The sequence below is a fragment of the Leopardus geoffroyi genome, chromosome D1, assembly GCF_018350155.1.
Source record: "Leopardus geoffroyi isolate Oge1 chromosome D1, O.geoffroyi_Oge1_pat1.0, whole genome shotgun sequence".
Classification (NCBI taxonomy): Eukaryota; Metazoa; Chordata; class Mammalia; order Carnivora; family Felidae; genus Leopardus; species Leopardus geoffroyi.
The window spans coordinates 101286236-101305062 of record NC_059329.1 but is presented as its reverse complement, the minus strand read 5'-3'; the positions used below and the strand labels follow the sequence as shown (position 1 = coordinate 101305062).

Here is an 18827-nt window from a genome sequence, read left to right as displayed (position 1 = left end):
AAATACAAAGATAAAGAGAGAATTCTGAAAGCAGCTAGGGAAACAAGGGCCTTAAACTACAAGGGTAGACACATAAGGGTAGTAGCAGAACTATCTACTGAAACTTGGAAGCCAGAAGGGAGTGACAGGAAATAGTCTATGTGCTGAATAGGAAAAATATGCAGCCAAGAATCCTTTATCCAGCAAGGCTGTCATTCAGAATAGAAGGAGAGATAAAGGCTTTCCCAGACAAACAAAAACTGAAGGAGTTCATGACCACTCATCCAGCCCTGTAGATCCTAAAGTGGCTCTGTGGGTGGAATGCTGCAAAGACTGGAAAAGCCTAGAGGTATCACCACAACCTCGATACCTACAGATAACACAATGACATTAAGTCTGTATCTTTCAAGAATCACTCTGAATGTAAAAGGACTAAGTGCCCCAGTAAAAAGTCATAGAGTATCAGAATGGATAAAAAAAAAAAAAAAAAAAAAAAAAAAAAAAAAAAAACAAGATCCGGGGCACCTGGGTGGCTTGGTCAGTTGAGCATCTGACTTCAGCTCAGGTCATGACCTTGTAGTCCATGAGCCTGCTTCAAACTCTGTGTCTCCCTCTCTCTCTGCCTGCCCCACAGCTTGTGCTATGTCTCTCTCTGCCTCAAAAATAACTAAACATTAAAAAAAGCCAAGATCCAAGTATATGCTGTCTGCAAGAGACTCATTTCAGACCTGAGAACACCTTCAAACTGAAAGTGAGAGGGTGGAGAACACCTAACATGCTACTTGAAATCAAAGAAAGGTAGAGTAGCCATACTTACATCAGACAAATGAGATTTTAAACTGAAGATTGTAACAAGAGATGAAGAAGAACATTATATCATAATTAAAGCATCTATCCATCAAGTAGAGCTAACAATTGTAAATGTTATATATTTAGGGAGCACCCAAATATATAAATGAAGTAATCACATCATACACATACAATTACCATGGTAATTGTAGGTGACTTACAATTATTCCACTTACAGTGGAGTGACTTACTCCACTTACAACAATGAACAGATCATCTGTGAGAAAATCATAAAGGAACAGTGGCCTTGAATGATACACTGGACCAGATGGACTTGACAGATATATTCACAATTTTTCATCCAAAAGCAGCAGAATACACATTCCTCTCTAGTGCACATGGAACATTCTCCAAGATAGATCACATACCAGGTCACAAAAAAGTCCTCAATAAATATAAAAGAATTGAGATCATACCATGCATATTTTCAGATCCCAATGCTATGAACCTTGAAAACAACCACAAGGAAAAAAGTTTGGAAAGTCTCCAAATGCATGGAGGTTAAAGAACATCCTACTAAAGAATGATTGGGTCACCCAGGAAATTAATGAAGAAATTTTAAAATATACAGAAGCAAATGAAAATGAAAGCACAACAGTCCAAAGCCTTTGGGATGCAGAAAAGGCAGTCCTAAGAGGAAAATACGTTGCAGTCCAGGACTGTCTAAAGAAACAAGAAAAATCCCAAATACAAAACCTAACCTCACACCTAAAGGAACTAGAAGCACACCAGCAAAGAAACTGCAAAAACAGCAGAAGAAAAATTGTGAACATTAGAGCAGAAGTAAATAATATAGAATCCAAAAGAACAGTAGAACAGGTCAATGAATCAAAGAGCTTATTTTTTAAAAGAATAACAAAATTGATAAGCCCCTAGCCAGACTTCTCAAAAAGAGAAAAGAGAGACCCAAATAGATAAAATCACGAATGAAAGAGGGGAGATCACAACCAACACCACAGAAATACAAACAATTATCAGAGAATACTATGAGAAATTATATGCCAACAAACTGGACAACCTGGAAAATGTGGACAAATTCCCAGACACCCACACACTACCAAAACTCAAATGGGTAGAAATAGAAAATTTGTAGAGAGCCATAACCAGTGAGTACATCGAATCAGTTATCAAAAATCCCCCCCCCAAAATAAGAGTCCTGGGCCAGATGGCTATCCAGGGGAATTCTACCAGACATTTAAAGCACAGTTAATATCTATTCTTCTCGAGCTGTTCCAAAAAAATAGAAATGGGAGGAAAGCTTCTGGACTCATTCTATAAAGCCAGCATTACCTTGATTCCCAAAACAGCCAGAGACCCCACTAAAAAGGAGAACTACAGGCAAATACCCCCAATGAATAGGAATGCAAAACTTTTCAACTACATAATATCAAATTGAATTCAACAGTATATTAAAAGAATTATTCACCATGATTGAGTGGGATTCATTCCTCAGTCAACACTTCTATAAATAGAAAACCAAGCCATGTACAATTTCAAATGCTGAAATCAAATAAGTAATTTCCCTTCCTGTTTAAGATGTGATGGGTCACAGCAGGCCAGTCTTGTAGCCAGCCCTGGAAAAAAATGGATACATTATAAAATTCATATTTTAGATGCATCATAGAGTTGTGAGAGAAAAAACTAGAGGAAAATATCAAAATTAAGTCTCCTTAAACAGAGGATAACAACTCAGAGAATTATTCACACTTAGGTGGCTTACTGTCTTTTGCAAGTACACAATTGTTGCAATATCATGCTATTGTGTAACTCCATGTATGTACATATATTGTTGATTGATACAAAAAAGAAACACAGTCATGTTGTGGGTCCATGGTGCCCATTTCCTCTCCATAGATCAATGCATAGGAAGATGTCTCTAACTTTTTAAACTAAATCATTATTTAAATTAATTTTTTTCATAAATGAATATATATCCTTGTTTAAGGTATGTTTTTTTCCTTTCTTTATTACTTCATCGGTTTAGTATAGTTTTCTAATTATATTTTGGACTTTTTTATTGATATTTAAGAACAAAACAAGAGCACTTCATTTGAGACATCATGTGTAATTATTTTTCTCATTGTATAAATTCTATTTGAATTTACTTTGGGCTCTTGTTTCTTTTATCATGCAGAATTATTTATTTTGATAGAGTATTTTTTTCTATTTTTGTGTCCTGCATTTTAAAGTTTGAGTCGTGAACTTTCCATTACTCCAAAACATAAGACCTTCTTCTCAGAATGCTCACCTCACTTCACTCTCTTAAGTACTTGAACCTGGATAGCATTGGGAGTTTTCTTGCTGTAATGTGCTTTTGACAAAAGTTAAACTTTTTTTTTTCCTCTATGGCTGCCTAACTGTTCCAAGAGCATTTATATGTCCATATTTGGCCAATGTGGTAGACTATCTTTACTGAAAGACAAATTATCATTTGCATTTGAGTATTTTTTTTCCTCAAGATTCTACTTAATGGCATCAGATCTCTACCCATGCCTAGTACTCCGCCTTACTGATGATGAGGCTTTAAAGTCCTCAGCAGATGCTTCTTGGATGCACATCCTCAGGAACTCCAGCCTGGACTGCCTCTCACTCCCTTGCTGAGCTCTGTCACATCCGGCTCCCCTGTACATTCTCTTCCATGACCTTGGGCACCTGCTCCTGATATATTGTAATTATCTTTCCTAATCACTCCCTGTTATCACATTGCTGTAGGAGTTTCTTATCTCAGAAATATTTTGTCTTCCTAATCATCAACCCCTAGTAATCACTATTTGCTAAATAACAGGAAGCAATATCCTCTTTTTGACATAAGAAATTGATCCCAAGCCAAGATTCTTAAACAGTCCTTTGGGGGTGGGTGTGGGGGAATGCCTTTCCCAAAATTGGAGCCTAGAATTCACAGACCATTTGCTCAAAGTCTTTCCCATTATCTCAGCTGAACTTATTTCAGATTCTCATTTGATCCTAAGTAAAGCTTGAAAATATTCACACTTTGAAAATGTGACATGAAACTGGGAAAAGACAGTGAGGGATATGCTGCAAAAGAAACAGTTCCCCCACTTCAGATTAACCTTGGGCTAAAATTTTAATTTTTGAACCATGTGTAGTGCATTCACCTGCTAAATCTCAGGTTGCAAAGGTGGCCATGAAGAAGTAGTATAGTAGTTTTGTATGTAATTGTAACACTTGTCATCAGAACACTTAATACAATGGTCACATAGGCCAGCCTCTAAGTAGTGACCAAGGAAGTTATTCTACAGGAGAACACAAGATAAACAGTTCAAGATCTCAATCTAATAGGAACAGAGGCTCCATACAGAGCATTTATAATAGATCAAGTGAGAATTGGATATGTGTCGATTTTGGGTGGTCTCAGGTGTAATGCTCAGCACCCTGTTCATGTCTAAGAAATCAGATGTGCTATGCACACTATTCCAAGGAGCTGTTGAAAAGAAGGTATTCTGGGTAGACTAAGAGCTTTGTGGAAAAAAATAAATATAACAAATCAGAGAGTGGCAAAGTGATGCTTCTAATTAGAAATGTAAGTTTTCCAGGTGGAAGAAATCCCTGGAGTAGAGATAACTACTTTTATTTAAAGAGAGTTTGTATTTAGAAAGCACAGAATATTATAAAGGTGGCTTGAGTACCTTTGATGAAACAAGTGGTTTTCAACCACAGCAATCGAGTTGAGTCATTAAACCCTCTACAGTGAGAAAAGTCAACATCCCAAATGAGAAAGGTAAATGTAAACTAATTTATACTGATATTAGGCTTTAGAACCTACTTTTAAACATAAAATTAGTATTAAAGTAGCAAATATGTCATTTTATTAGAGTGATTATTTTATATTTCTGATTCTATTAAATAAAATTTACAATGAAATGATGATAATAAATAATGGTATTCAGTCACTTTGACATACTGAAAACTGTAATAATTGAAGTATTTTTCTAGGTATAGATAATATTATAGGAAAATTCATTTTGAGCAAACACAATGAACAAATAATTGTCACATTTACATATTCAACCTGATACTGTAATCAGAAATGTGAAGCAAAACAATCTATGAAACAATGTTATAACCACTGGGGAATCCAAAGAACATTTATTTTAAGGAAAAATGATAAAATTAAGAATTAGTAAAATAATGAAAAAGAGTTTTAAATTCAATATTGTTTTTAAATTAATTTAAGGTTTAAGTAGCTAATTTATATCAAATACACACATATAGCTGAGACTTGGTTGGCTCCCAATATTTAAATGACCTAGAATGTTGTTATACATTTTCTTAATCATTTGAAGTTTTTCAGAGAGTAGAGGCTTGGATTTAAATAAAACCGTATAACTACATTAAGTTGTATTTTCCCTTTATCAATAATAATGTAAACGTTTACAAGAAAGGAAGTATATAATTTTATGAGAACACCCAGCAGAGCAAATCTCTGCTCTTTCTACCTTGTTCCACTCTTGAGAAATACATGCACAAATCTTACTATTTCATGTTATGCATAGATGATATCATCACCAAAATGTTGGGTTTGAACAATTAGGAAGTATATTTTACTTAACACTGAAAGTAATTTTATTCTAATAAGAATCATGGGAAAAAAAGAATCATGAAATAATTTATATTAAATATGTGCCATGTGTAAAAAGTGACACATGAAGACTGGACTTTTGTATATTAATCTGTTTCTCCCCTTTAAGAGTAATAACTTTATTTGAAACATGTTTGCTGCCTTACTTAATTTCAGAATCAAATACTAAGCACCACCATAGGTATACAAGCATTTTATAAGATTTATATTGATCCTAACTGGGAAAATAGTCACAGTCCTTACTTCTCAAGAGTATTAATGAAAGAAAATGCATATGAAAGATATTTAGCCAAATTGCGATGCTTTTAGTTGAATGCTGATATGCATTCTTGGCATTAGGTTCACAGAGCAGAGATAATAATGTAAACACAAATATTGGCAGAGAATTCATGGAGAATTCACACCTTAAGTGGGTGACATTTTTATTACATTCTGTTGATTGCTTTTTTTTTTTTTAACATTTATTTATTTTTGAGACAGAGAGAGACAGAGCATGAACGGGGGGAGGGTCAGAGAGAGGGAGACACAGAATCTGAAACAGGCTCCAGGCTCTGAGCTGTCAGCACAGAGCCCGACGCGGGGCTCGAACTCACGGACCGCGAGATCATGAGCTGAGCTGAAGTCGGCTGCTTAACTGACTGAGCCACCCAGGCGTCCCCTGTTGATTGCTTTAAGATCTCATTCCATTTCCACATTAGTCATGTGATACATAGAGAAAGTAAATTAGAGAATTTTTTACATGCCGCATAAAACAGAGAGTACAATTTAGAAGAATAAATTTTAATTTTCTTTTTTTTTTTAACTTTTTTTAACGTTTATTCATGTTTGAGAGACAGAGACAGAGCATGAGTCGGAGAGGGGCAGAGAGAGAGAGAGACACAGAATCTGAAGCAGGCTCCCGGCCCTGAGCTGTCAGCCCTATGGTGGGGCTCAAACCCACGAACTGTGAGATCGTGACCTGAGTGGAAGTTGGACGTGTAACTGACTGAGCCACCCAGGCATCCCATAGAAGAAATAATTTCAGTGTTTAGTAACAGTAATAACTGCAGCCTTTAAAGACACTTTTACGAGCTCCAGAACTTCAAGTTGTTTGACAGATATGAGATCAATTAATTAATATAAAAATCCGAAGTGTTGGTGCGGTATTTAGCCAATCACGGAGTTGACTGAACCACAGCGCAAGGAGATTAAGCATCTCTCATGAGGTCACATGGCTCGCAGGTGGTGGAGCCATAATTTAAATCTGGCCCATCTTGGCAGGACTGTATTTTTTATCCATGATACTATATTATGCTGTGTTTGGTGGACAAAGTCTAGACCCACCGGAATGGAGAGGCGAAAGGCATGGCTCGGACCCATCTTGAGCCAAGAAGTTCCAAGGGTGCAATATCGAAGGAGGCATTCACTTTCTGGATTATGCAACACAGAATCACCCCTGAGAGTGAGTGAATGCCTCTTAAATTTTGTACCTGAAGAGTCTCACTCACTTTACCTTAGTAGTCCTGACCCTGATGAAAGGAAAGAATGAAAACATAGCAGCGATCACCCACAAGTAACTCAATAATTCTAATGAATACCATTTCTCTAAACAACGTGGTACAGTCCTGGGGACTAAAGACTTAAGAGCATAATATCATATCCATAGCATTTTCCTGATTACAGTTATAAAACCGTAACTAATAAACAAACCGAATAAAATTGTTAGGTAATTTTACCAATATTATCTCATTTAATTATGACAAATAAGGAAGCAAACCCTAAAAATTTTGAACAGTTGCTTAATGTCACACAGATAATAAATCATGCAGTCAGGATTCAAACGTAAGCCCAGTAAAAAAAAAAAAAAAATAGGCAATAACTTGTAATCACAAAACCTATGTGCACATGATCAAATTATCAATCACTGGTAAGTCGCGATGTTCTTGCCTTCAAGAGAAGTGAGTTTAGAAACTGTTGCTTGAAGCGTTTTGTGAGGAACAATAGAGACAGTGGAAATACAAGTAGCACACAGAATCGTTTCTCCCCCTGCCCACTCACATACCCACAGGTAATGAACACACTTCCCGCCATCCCTACTTTCCCAGGGTTCACCGCTTGGCTGTTTCTCAATCTCTATCTACACTCCCAGGCAACTTTTCCCAAATAACCGTGCCCCCCGCCCCACCCCGCTCTCTCCACCTTGTTCCACTCTTAATGTTCCCCACTTAGTATCTTACCAAAAGGTATTTGTTGCATTCCCCTATGTGTGATAAAATATTCCTTTTTGGGGGTAATTTGCCTAATAATGTGAACTGTATAATAAGAAAATGTATGATCAGGATCAACAAGTATTGTAGGGTAACGACAGTGTTCAAGCAGGCCGTTGAAAACGTACGAGGAAGACAAAGTCTGATAGAGTACTATTGAATAGTGGTGGAGAATAATCATAGAGAACAATAGGACTGCCAAGGAATGAAATGAAAAGTGGGACCAAATGGCAAAGCTGGAGATCTGTCTTCAGTGATTGCCAATTTTTCCACTGTCTGTGCTGAGTAGGGCATAGTTTGGTTTATCCTGGGCTGTATTCAGAAAGTGTATGGAAGAATCTTCAAGGACGTTTGAAGGGAGTGTATACAGTGATAATCCATAGGATCTAAACTGAGAAAGTGAGAAATACACAGATAGTAACATTATTAAATTAGAAACAATTACAATGGTTAAGAAAATCAATATAGATATCCTAATGCAATTTAGAAAACAGGTATTGATTTGTTAAGGTAAACTAAAAGTAGAAGCTAAATTTGCCCCTTTCGCAGACGCAACACAAAGAAAAACCACCAGAAGCAAACCTAACTGAACTGATAGAATTTGTTCTCTTGGACTTTGCTGATGTTCCCCATCTCCGGTGGCTTCTATTTGGATTATTCTCGGTCATCTATATCGCTACTGTGATGAGTAATGGCATCATATTTCTAATAACAAAATTGGATCCTGCACTTCAGACTCCTATGTACTATTTCCTTGGCAATTTTTCCTTTTTAGAAATCTGCTATGTGTCAGTTACTCTCCCCAGAATGCTTATGAACCTTTGGACCCAGAGAAGAACAATTTCATTAGTTGCCTGTGCCACACAGATGTGCTGTATTCTTGTGTTGGGAGCCACGGAGTGTTTCCTGCTGACAGTGATGGCCTATGACCGCTACATGGCCATCTGTAACCCTCTGCACTACCCTCTAGTCATGAGCCATAAGATCTGTATCCAGCTGGTGGCTGGCTCCTGGATCAGTGGAATTCCAGTCCAGATAGGGCAAACGTTCCAGATTTTCTCTCTGTCCTTTTGTGGCTCCAATTTAATTGACCACTTCTTCTGTGACATCCCCCCAATCCTCAAGCTTGCTTGTGGGGACACATTTGTGAGTGAAATGTTGGTCTACATAGCTGCTGTGTTGATTGCCACCATTCCCTTTCTGTTGATACTTATCTCCTATAGCAAAATCATCTCCACAGTCCTTCAATTGCCATCAGCCACAAGTCGGGCCAAAGCCTTCTCCACCTGTTCTTCTCATCTTATTGTCATGGCGTTGTTCTTTGGATCAGCTGTTATCACTTACTTAAGACCCAAACACAGTCACTCAGCAGGAATTGACAAAGTACTTTCTCTTTTCTACACAATTGTGACTCCCATGTTTAATCCCATGATATACAGTCTAAGGAACAAGGATGTCATCATGGCATTGAGAAGATTGCTATATAAGTAATTCACTTCATTAAAAATGTTATACTTATAGGAATTCATTTCTTATATATTGGTACTGCAATTTCAACAGATATTTATATCAAACTGTAATATTTGTCTATACGGTGGTAGCTTTTTTCCAAATTAAATATTACTTGTAATGTGTAATGCATCAAGTCATAATGTATGTATGTGTTATCAAATAAAAAATAATTCTATTGGTAATTTTATAGTTTCATTGTGTTTTATTTTCCTCTCTCAGTAAGAACTCTTGACAAAGATTGATATCATAGACTTAAATGTAATATAGACACAGTTATATCACTTATTGGAACCCATGTCATTCATTTATATAGAATTGTAACAGTCATTTTAAGAACCAGGTTGACAATTAATATTAATATATATATATATATATATATATATATATATATATATATATATAGCAACGACTCTACAAGAAATAATTTCTTAAGGAAAAAGAGCATCTTTCACTGAAAACATAGTTTTATAAATGATTTTGGTACACTAATACCAGTCAATAGTAAGCATGATATATACTAATATCAGATTAAATATATGTATATAGTATAGTCCTATGATTTGACAAAAGTGAATATTATTATTAAAATGTTTGCTTCTAATTAAAAGAGGGGAGAAAGTCATAAGAATGTATTTTTAATATACTTTTCTAGAGATGATAGTGTGATGGGAAAATTAGGGAAATGGAAATAAAGTTTCACAAAATATATGTACTATAAAAACACAGACATTGCACATATAACTAGTATGCCACATACACACAGACCCTGCAAATGATCAATAAAAATATGATAACCAGTGTCAACTGTGGATATCTCAGAGAAAAATATTCTATCATTTTCTCCTTCGTTTTACTGACAGTTACAGTTTATTGCAATAAGTTTGTGTTGTTTGTATAATCATGAAAATTGCATATGTATTCATAAATATGTATTTATTATGTATCAAGATAATCATTATGATCAGTTGCTTGTGTTGTTTCTCTGTTTGTACTTATACAAATAACTTTATTGATTTTCAATATTTATGCCTATCTAATAAATCCTTTGTAAATGTAGGCAACGGATCTCTAAAGAACCATTACCTGTCAGAAATGCTTCCTTCTGATTAAAAAATATGTGATGAAACTTGCACCTTCTTAGCCCATAAGTCAAAAAGTCTGTTCTACTCACTTGCATATGAACATATCAAAACTATAAAAATATAATAGAAATGAAATGGAAATTTAAAAAAATAGAAACACAGTACCAACAATAAAAAATAATCCCAGGAAAATTTCCAAGCAGAAATCAGATAATTCCTGAAGCTATTATACACAGAATGGAATGAGACAGCTATAAAAAATTCCCTTCATTTTCATTGTCCCTCCTGCCTAATAGAGAAAAAAAAAGTTGAGATAGAAGAGATAACTAACAAGAGGAAAAACATGTAAACCTGTTAACATGTCTAATAGATGTCAACTCATCTAACTTTTGTAGAATGGAAAATAAGAGATATGTTTTGGAGCACCATGATTATTTTTAGCTAGAAAATGATGTTCTAGGGGCACCTGGGTGGCTCAGTCGGTTGAGCCTCCGACTTCGGCTCAGGTCATGATCTCACGGTTCATGAGTTCGAGCCCCGCGTCGGGCTCTGTGCTGACAGCTCAGAGCCTGGAGCCTGCTTCAGATTCCGTTGTCTCCCTCTCTCTCCCTGCCCCTCCCCCATTCATGCTTTGTCTGTCTCTGTCTCAAAAATAAATAAACATTAAAAAAAGAAAGAAAGAAAAAAAAAAGAAAATGACGTTCTACACTCCACCCCCAAAATCTGTGAAAAGTATTAACAATCATATTTTCACATATGAGTCAAGAATCAGTAGAAAAGGAATCATGGCAAATAATAGAGCCGCCAAACAGACACACATTTCATTCCGTGATGTATTCCCACAGGCCAGCTTGCTCAATGTGGGGATGTCACTGAAGAAGCGGTTGATTTGATTAGAGCCCAAGAGAAGCAGCGAGAACACCTGGCATGTCTGCCCTATCTCGACTGGAATCCCACCGAGCCAGGCACCAACAGCCATCTGGAAGCACACCTGGCACATGGCTAGAGGGTAAGGCAGAGGTTACAAAGGGACACAGAGCGGTCATAAGCCATCACTGCCAGAAGAAATGCCTCTGTGCCTCCCAGAACAAGGAAGAAGCACATTTGAGCGGCACAACCCAACGAAGAGATGTTTCTATCCTGAGTACAATGATTAACCAGGATCCTGGGGAGAGTGGCAGACACATAACAGATCCCAGAGAGGAAAAATTTGCAAGAAAAAATACATGAGTGTCTGAAGAACACAGTCTACCCTCGCAATCATTATGACAAGACTATTTCCTGTTAAGATGAATAGGTAGATGAGAAAGAAAATTCCAAATGGAAGTCCCTGGAAGTTTGGAAGGTCAGAAAAGCCCAGGAGAACAAATGCCGCGACTGAAGATAAATTGCCTTCTCCTCTTTGGTCTCCAGGTAACACCTGTGAAAATAAGGTCTTGTTTAGTTTTTGTCGTCTTTTTTTTTTTTTGTAGTAGATACGACTTTCCTCATAAAATGGTATGAGGAAATCATTTTAAGAAGAGTTTGTGAGGGGGGACGCCTGGGTGACTCCGTTGGTTGGGCGTCCGACTTCGGCTCAGGTCATGATCTTGCAGTTCATGGATTCGAGCCCTGCATCGGGCTCTGTGCTGACAGCTCAGAGCCTCCAGCCTGCTTCGGATTTTGTGTCTCCCACTCTCTCTCTACCCCTCCCCTGCTTGCACTCTCAAAAATAAACAAACATTAAAAAATTTTTTTTTAAAGAAGAATTTGTGAGGGATTGGTATTATTATCATTACTACTACTATTATTATTATTTTATTATTTTTTTTAATTTGGTAGAGTTCACCAGTGAAGCCATCTGGTCTCTAGCGTTTTGTGCGTGTAGTGGTATTCAAACTGCTAACCCAGTTACTTTAATCATTATAGGTCTGTTTAAATGTTACATTTTATTTTGTGTGTCACCTGGGGTGTTAACTCTTTCTGGAAAGGCTTCCCTCTGTCTTGTCTGCGTCTAATTGGTTGCTATAAGTAGTTCATACCGTCCGTTGTAATTATTTTCCTTTCCTTAGGATTCATCATATGAGCACAAAAATACAGTTTTTTATTATTATCTTTAACTTTTTTTTAGTTTATTTATTTATTTGGAGAGAGACAGAGACTGCGTGAGCGGGGGAGGGGTACAGAGAGAGAAAGAGAGAGGGAGAATCCCAAGCAGACTCCACGCTGTCTGCCCGGAGCCCAACGCGGGCCTGGATCTCACAAAACCTGAGCAGAAACCAAGAGTTGATTACTTAACCCACTGAGCCACTCAGGCCCCCCTAATTATTGTTTTTAACCTGTTGTCTTAAATATTTGTCCCTAAAATATTTGAAAAGGAAGATAGAAAAAAATATATAAATTTGTACTATGTTATACAGTTATCTATGCAATCACTCTACTAGGGCATCTGTTAGATTTTTGCGAATTTGTGTCACTCTATGGAAATCTGTGCCATTGATTTTTGACAAAAATGCAAATGATTTTCAGCGGAAAAAAATGTTTGTTTTAACAACACTGGAACAGTTGAACAAACATCTAAAGTACTCGCACCTCAAGTTCATACCTTCTACAATCATTTATTCAAAATGGACCATAGACTTAAATGTAGAATGCTAAACTATATAATTATTATAATAAAATATAAGATAAAATCTTTGTGATCTGGGGTTAAGCAAGAGATCTTAAATATGTCATAAAAAAAACCAGAACCCATTAAAAAAAAAGTTTGTAAATCAGACTTCTCTGAGATTGACATGTCCAGAGAACTAAAACACAAGCCAAAGATGGAAAGACTTGCACATCACACTTCCAAAAAGAAAAAAAAAAAAGGTTTGAGAATATACAAAGACCTCCCAAAACTCAATAGTAAGACAAGAAACAGCCTAATTAACAAATGTGCAAAAATTTGAATATATATTTTGCTAAAAGGGATATACAGAACTCAAATAATCATGCAAAAGGTGCTCACCATCCTTAGCTACTATTAAAATGCATCTTAGGGGTGTCTGCTCTCTCTCCCTCTCTCTCTCTCCCTCTCTCAAAAGTAAAACAAAATTAGATTAAAATTAAAATGCAAGCTAAAACCACAATAAGAGTATGCTACACATATATTTTAATGGCTGGAATTGAAATAAAAATATAACTCAAAATTGGTGAATAAATATATAATCCTTGAAAATACGAGCTTTTATTTTCTTGATGTTTCTTTATTTTTGAGAGAGAGAGAACATGAGTGGGAGAGGGACAGAGAGAGAGAAGGAGGCACAGAATCTGAAGCAGGTTCCAGATTTTGAGCTGTTAGCAAAGAGCCTGACACAGGGCTCGAACCCACAAACCATGAGATCATGACCTGAGCCACAGTCAGACACTTAAAAAACTGAGCCATCCAGGAGCCCCAGATAAGAGCTTTTCAATGCACAGGACTTGATGTTTCCAAAATCTGTTTTCCATCCCTCTATTCATTAATATTCATAAACATATGAATCTCCTGCTTCCTTTAGGGGGACCTAATACCCCTTCCAATGTATTTTGTGAATGTGTGTCTATATGTGTTTGTTTGTAGCGGGTGTTATAAAATGTTTTCTCTTGTTTTATAATTACTGCACTGAGAGGAGCCACAATGAAAATATCCTTGGTTGAGAAGCGGATGCCGCAACTCAGCATTTTAGGTTTTGACAACGGAGGGGAGTTGATGATAGTCTTAGCTTGTCCCATGGCAGTACCTAGAGAAATATTTTCTAGCTTCTCTTCCAGTTTGGAGAAGGGGTGTCTTATGACTAAATTTGACATAAGGGATTATGCCTGGAAATTCTGCATGGAGTTTTCAGTTTGCAAGTCTAAAAAGGAGTGAGTGCTTACCTCCAGCCCCCTGCCCACCTTCTGCAGTGTGGGAGGAGGCGACGCGGCCTACTTAGCTAACTTGAACATAGAGATGGGAGATTCACGCTGCAGGTGACATAATGGTCCCCACAGCCCTTGACTTCTTTCTTCTGAATTTTTATTTTTATTTTTTTAAGTTTATTATTTATTTTGAGAGAGAGAGAGGCAGAGAGAGACAGAGAATTCCAAGCAGGCTCTACACTGAGAGCTTAAGGGCTTGAACTCACAAACCATGAGATCATGACCTGATCTGAAGTCGGACGCTTAACTGTGTGAGCCACCCAGGCCCCCCTTAAGCTTGCACCTTTATTAGAACATCTTCGTTTATAAGCAATATGTAATTTATGTAATTTAATAAGTATAATTTATAATTTAACAATTTAATATTACATATTTAAATAAAATTATATTCATATAAATAAATATTTAAATGAATAAAAATATTTAAATATTTATATAAATAAATGTTTAAATATAAATATTTATATATTTATATAAATAATACTTGAATACAATTATTAAATATTAACGATTTAATAATTTATGTAAATTTCTGATTGTACAATGCTTATATTTCTTAATGATGACAAAAAAAGTAAGAGACATTGAGAATTTAAAGAAAGAGTAATGTGGCCAGATATGCTTCTGGTTATTGTACCAAATTCCTTGAGTGGCGGGCAGAATGGTTTAGTTCAATTAGAAAGTGACACGGGAAAGGAACTGATCCCAAGGGCAAAGAATGAGTCCTCCTTAAAGAGCACAAGGTGTTGTGACAGTAGACATATTTTACCAAGTGGTTGACTTCGGTTTCAAGTAAAAGTAAATTACCTGCCAAAACTACCGTTCTCATTCTCTCTCTTTTTCAGTCAATAAAGGTAAGCATTATATTTAACCTCAATCCAAACAGGTAAGCATGAATTTTTGTCTGATACTAAGTTCAGCTTTACTAACAATTGTATTTTTGGGGCATCAGCAAACACTGATTTAAGAAAATTTAAAAAGGAATCTGTTTTTGTTATCGCTACTGTGGTTTAATTACAAAACATTGATTCAGATAGTCTGTTTGCTTTTCTGACTTTCATTATTGTAATAGAAAGGAAAATGCAAAGTGCTTTGTAACATAATGGACAAATATACCAGAGATGATTGACCTTCTATTATCATCAACATAATCATCACTGTTACCATCTTGGATGCCAACATGTAAAACTACTGTGTGTTAAGCATGTATTTAAGTAGTTTGAATGCATTAAACCTGGAAATCATATCCCCTGAAAATTTAATTATACATAACTAAGGAACGAGATAGTAACTGGACCTTATGGAAATGGGTTTACATCCTACTAATACCAAAGGTATTCTTTGCTTGTTAAGAGTTAGGTTCCATGATAAATGAATCTGAAGATGCTACAGAGATATCGGCATGTTTTCACTTTAATCTTTAGAGACTTCTAAAGGAAAAAGCCTTCTGAATTGCATTCACCAAATTCTGATTGTTTCTTACCTCCCATTTGATTTTATAAACTTGTTCTGCATATAAGCATTACATACATTGCAATGATAGTTGTAATTGATATCACGAGCTCTCTATTAAAAAAAAAAAGTCATTATTTCAGTGGGAAGACCAGAGAAAGAAACAGAAAACGTCTGAATTAAAAACAAAGTTGGCTAGGGGGCACCTGGGTGGCTCAGTTGGTTCAGTGTCCAACCTTGGCTCAGGTCATGATCTCACGATTCGTGGGTTCAAGCCCCATGTCAGGCTCTGTGCTGACAGCTCAGAGCCTGGAGCCTGCTTCCGATTCTGTGTCTTTCTCTCTCTCTTTCTCTGCCCCTCCCCTGCTTATTCATTCAACAAACAATTTAAATAACTGTTCAAATACTGGATTGGACTTTATGTTGACTGAAACAGGTGAATAAAATATGATTTGTGGTTAAAGGTGTGTAGGATGGCATAGTGAAGACAAACACACACACACACACACACACACACACACACACACACAAACAAACCCTGGCTGTGTCATCTTGTATGCCACCTAACAGCTACTAATTTCTGACCATCTTACAGACTCACCTATAGCATTTTTATATTCCTTGGAACCAAATTTACATTGAGAGAATTGTATAATAGCAGGGCAAGGTCTACACGCCTTTATCACTTTAAACATGTAGTTTGGAATATTGTAGATTGTAAAAGAAATTATCATTTAATTTTCCTTTTCTCAGCCACAGAAAATCCTCAGTATTGTCAGGTTTTGCATGGACTATTGTTCCTGCCCCATTTCTGCCTACATTTTTGTACTGACATTTTGACTATTGTCCATATTCAATACCCTTAGATTATGGTTATAGGTGTGTATTTTCTTTGCAACGAGTTAGTCTCTATTGGCTTTCAAATTAGTTAACTCATTATATGGAAGTTATCTAGGACACATTGAAAACAATGAAACAATTTGCTATTTCTACAAGACTGAATGAAAAGAGTATAATTCACACACACACACACACACACACCACAGAAAACATGCTTAATCTATATATACCAGGAGGGAGAGAGGCAGGGGAAGTCTGCATTTTGGGTAAGAACCCATGCTTACACCGGAGAGGCTATTCCAAAGAAACAACCAATTTGACTCCTTTGTATTGGAATCAGCAGAATAATTGCAATTATTGAGGATATGGGTAATTTAGAGAGATCTCAGAGATGAGTTTTGATCGATATTTCTTTTATATGGGAAATGTGTGAGGGGTATACATTGTAATTGGGATTGCTTTTTTGAACAAAAATGCCTCTGAGTATTTCTGAACACATAGACGATTTTAGACCTCATTTTCTCTCCACTGCAAAATATGAAAAAAAAATATGACTGCTTATTTCGTGGATCTTACACCGAAACACACATTTTTAAAGATTAAATAACACCCCATAATATTTAGCGGTCAGCTCATCAATTTTGTCTTATAGTAAAACACCTGAAATATGCAGAATGTCAAAGTTAAACCCACAAAAACCCACTACTTTGAAAAATGAACTACATTCGTTCATAAAACCTATTCAGGTGACTTACAAGATATTGACTTGTGAAGTGAAATTAATTTTGAAACTGATATTCACAGAAAACAGATTTGAGAGGAAAACACAATAGAGTGAAAGCATGAAATCATTGTCAGGATTGAAGATAAATTCAGATTTTGCAATTTCGAATGTTCAGATTGAGAGCAAAATTACAATGACATATCTTCAGAAACAAAAAAAAATGATAATTCATAGCAGAAAAAAAAGACTAGGGGGATTTTTCTTCTTACAAATACATTTAATAATAATGAAAAATATACCTCACCACACTTTAGAGCGCTGGAAGTTATAGATTTGTTTTAATAGGTAACTGGGAAACTTGGGAAGCATGCCATCCATCCTCTTTATGTATCAGAAGAAAACAAGAGCCAAAGGAATCGGAGTGACCTGTACTTCTGATTAAATCATTCCCACAGATGAAATGTGAAGAGGTGAAAGCAGATGATAATACTTCCACCATAAAGCAGTTTGTGCTCTTGGGATTTTCTGACCTTCCAAACCTCCAACGGTTACTATTTGGAGTGTTCTCCACCATTTATGTTACTATCTTAATTGGAAATAGCCTCGTAATAACAATAACCAGGCTTGACAAGGCACTACAGAAACCCATGTATTTTTTCCTGGCGCATCTTTCCTCGTTGGAAATCTGTTACGTGTCCGTCACTCTCCCTAGGATTCTGGTGAACCTTTGGACTCAGGATAGAAGCATTTCTATGCTGGGCTGTGCCTCCCAGATGTTCTTCTTCCTTGCGTTGGGAGCCACTGAGTGTTTCCTCCTGGCAGTAATGGCCTATGACCGCTACGTGGCCATTTGTAACCCTCTGCACTACCCTCTAGTCATGAACCAGAAGATGTGTATCCAACTGGCTGTTGGCTCCTGGATCGGTGGAGTCCCAGTCCAGATAGGACAAACATGTCAGATTTTCTCTCTGCATTTCTGGAATTCTAACCAAATCAACCACTTCTTCTGCGACATCCCCCCCATCCTCCAGCTAGCCTGTGGGGACCTCTTTGTACATGAGATATCGGTCTATGTAGTAGCTATGTTGTTTGTCACACTTCCTTTTGTGTTGATACTTGTCTCTTACAGCAAAATCATCTCCACCATTCTCAAGTTGCCAACCGCCAGGGGACGGGCCAAAGCTTTTTCCACCTGTTCTTCCCACCTGCTGGTCGTGTTTTTATTCTTTGGATCTGCTACCATTACCTACTTAAGGCCCAAGTCCAATCATTCCGCAGGAACTGACAGACTGCTCTCTCTTTTCTATACCACAGTGACACCAATGTTTAATCCCCTGATATACAGTCTTAGGAACAAGGATGTGACTGCAGCCCTGAGAAAACTATTACTTAAAAAAATGGTGTGATGAGTTTAGCTGTCCACGTTTTAGCCGCTCGCCACACGGGTATCAGGGAAACATTTCAAATCTCTACGCTCCCTTTAAGGAATTAACCACTTCCAGCTTATGATAGACTTCTAGATGCAATAAGTTGTACCCAGCCTACAATTTATTGTGCTTGGACACATACCGGGCAAATTAATCTGTCTTCAGTGCTCCAAGCCTAACGAGTAATCCCAACCC

The 18827-nt window shown here is 36.7% G+C and overlaps 2 protein-coding genes and 1 pseudogene across 2 annotated transcripts; 2 read left to right on the top strand and 1 right to left on the bottom strand.

Annotated features, from left to right (window-relative positions):
• Nucleotides 1-6755: 6755 nt before the first annotated feature.
• LOC123600514 (olfactory receptor 10AG1-like) lies at nt 6756-9165 on the top strand. Its single transcript, XM_045482549.1, has 2 exons — nt 6756-6869; nt 8200-9165. Exons 1-2 carry the CDS (start codon nt 6756-6758, stop codon nt 9163-9165), a joined length of 1080 nt encoding a protein of 359 aa, XP_045338505.1.
• A 1845-nt stretch (nt 9166-11010) lies between these two features.
• LOC123600513 lies at nt 11011-14003 on the bottom strand (annotated as a pseudogene).
• A 3639-nt stretch (nt 14004-17642) lies between these two features.
• On the top strand, nt 17643-18611 carry LOC123602661 (olfactory receptor 10AG1-like). The gene has a single exon (XM_045487123.1). It carries the CDS (start codon nt 17661-17663, stop codon nt 18609-18611), a length of 951 nt encoding a protein of 316 aa, XP_045343079.1. The 5' UTR covers nt 17643-17660.
• The last annotated feature ends 216 nt before the right edge of the window (nt 18612-18827 follow it).

What these genes read in the sequence shown, in the direction of transcription:
- LOC123602661 (XM_045487123.1), top strand. Translation starts at nt 17,661, where the DNA reads ATGAAATGTGAAGAGGTGAAAGCAGATGATAATACTTCCACCATAAAG.
- LOC123600514 (XM_045482549.1), top strand. Translation starts at nt 6,756, where the DNA reads ATGGAGAGGCGAAAGGCATGGCTCGGACCCATCTTGAGCCAAGAAGTT. An exon ending in ACACAGAATCACCCCTGAGA is followed by an intron (nt 6,870 to 8,199) that starts GTGAGTGAATGC and finishes AACTAAAAGTAG; the next exon opens with AAGCTAAATTTGCCCCTTTC.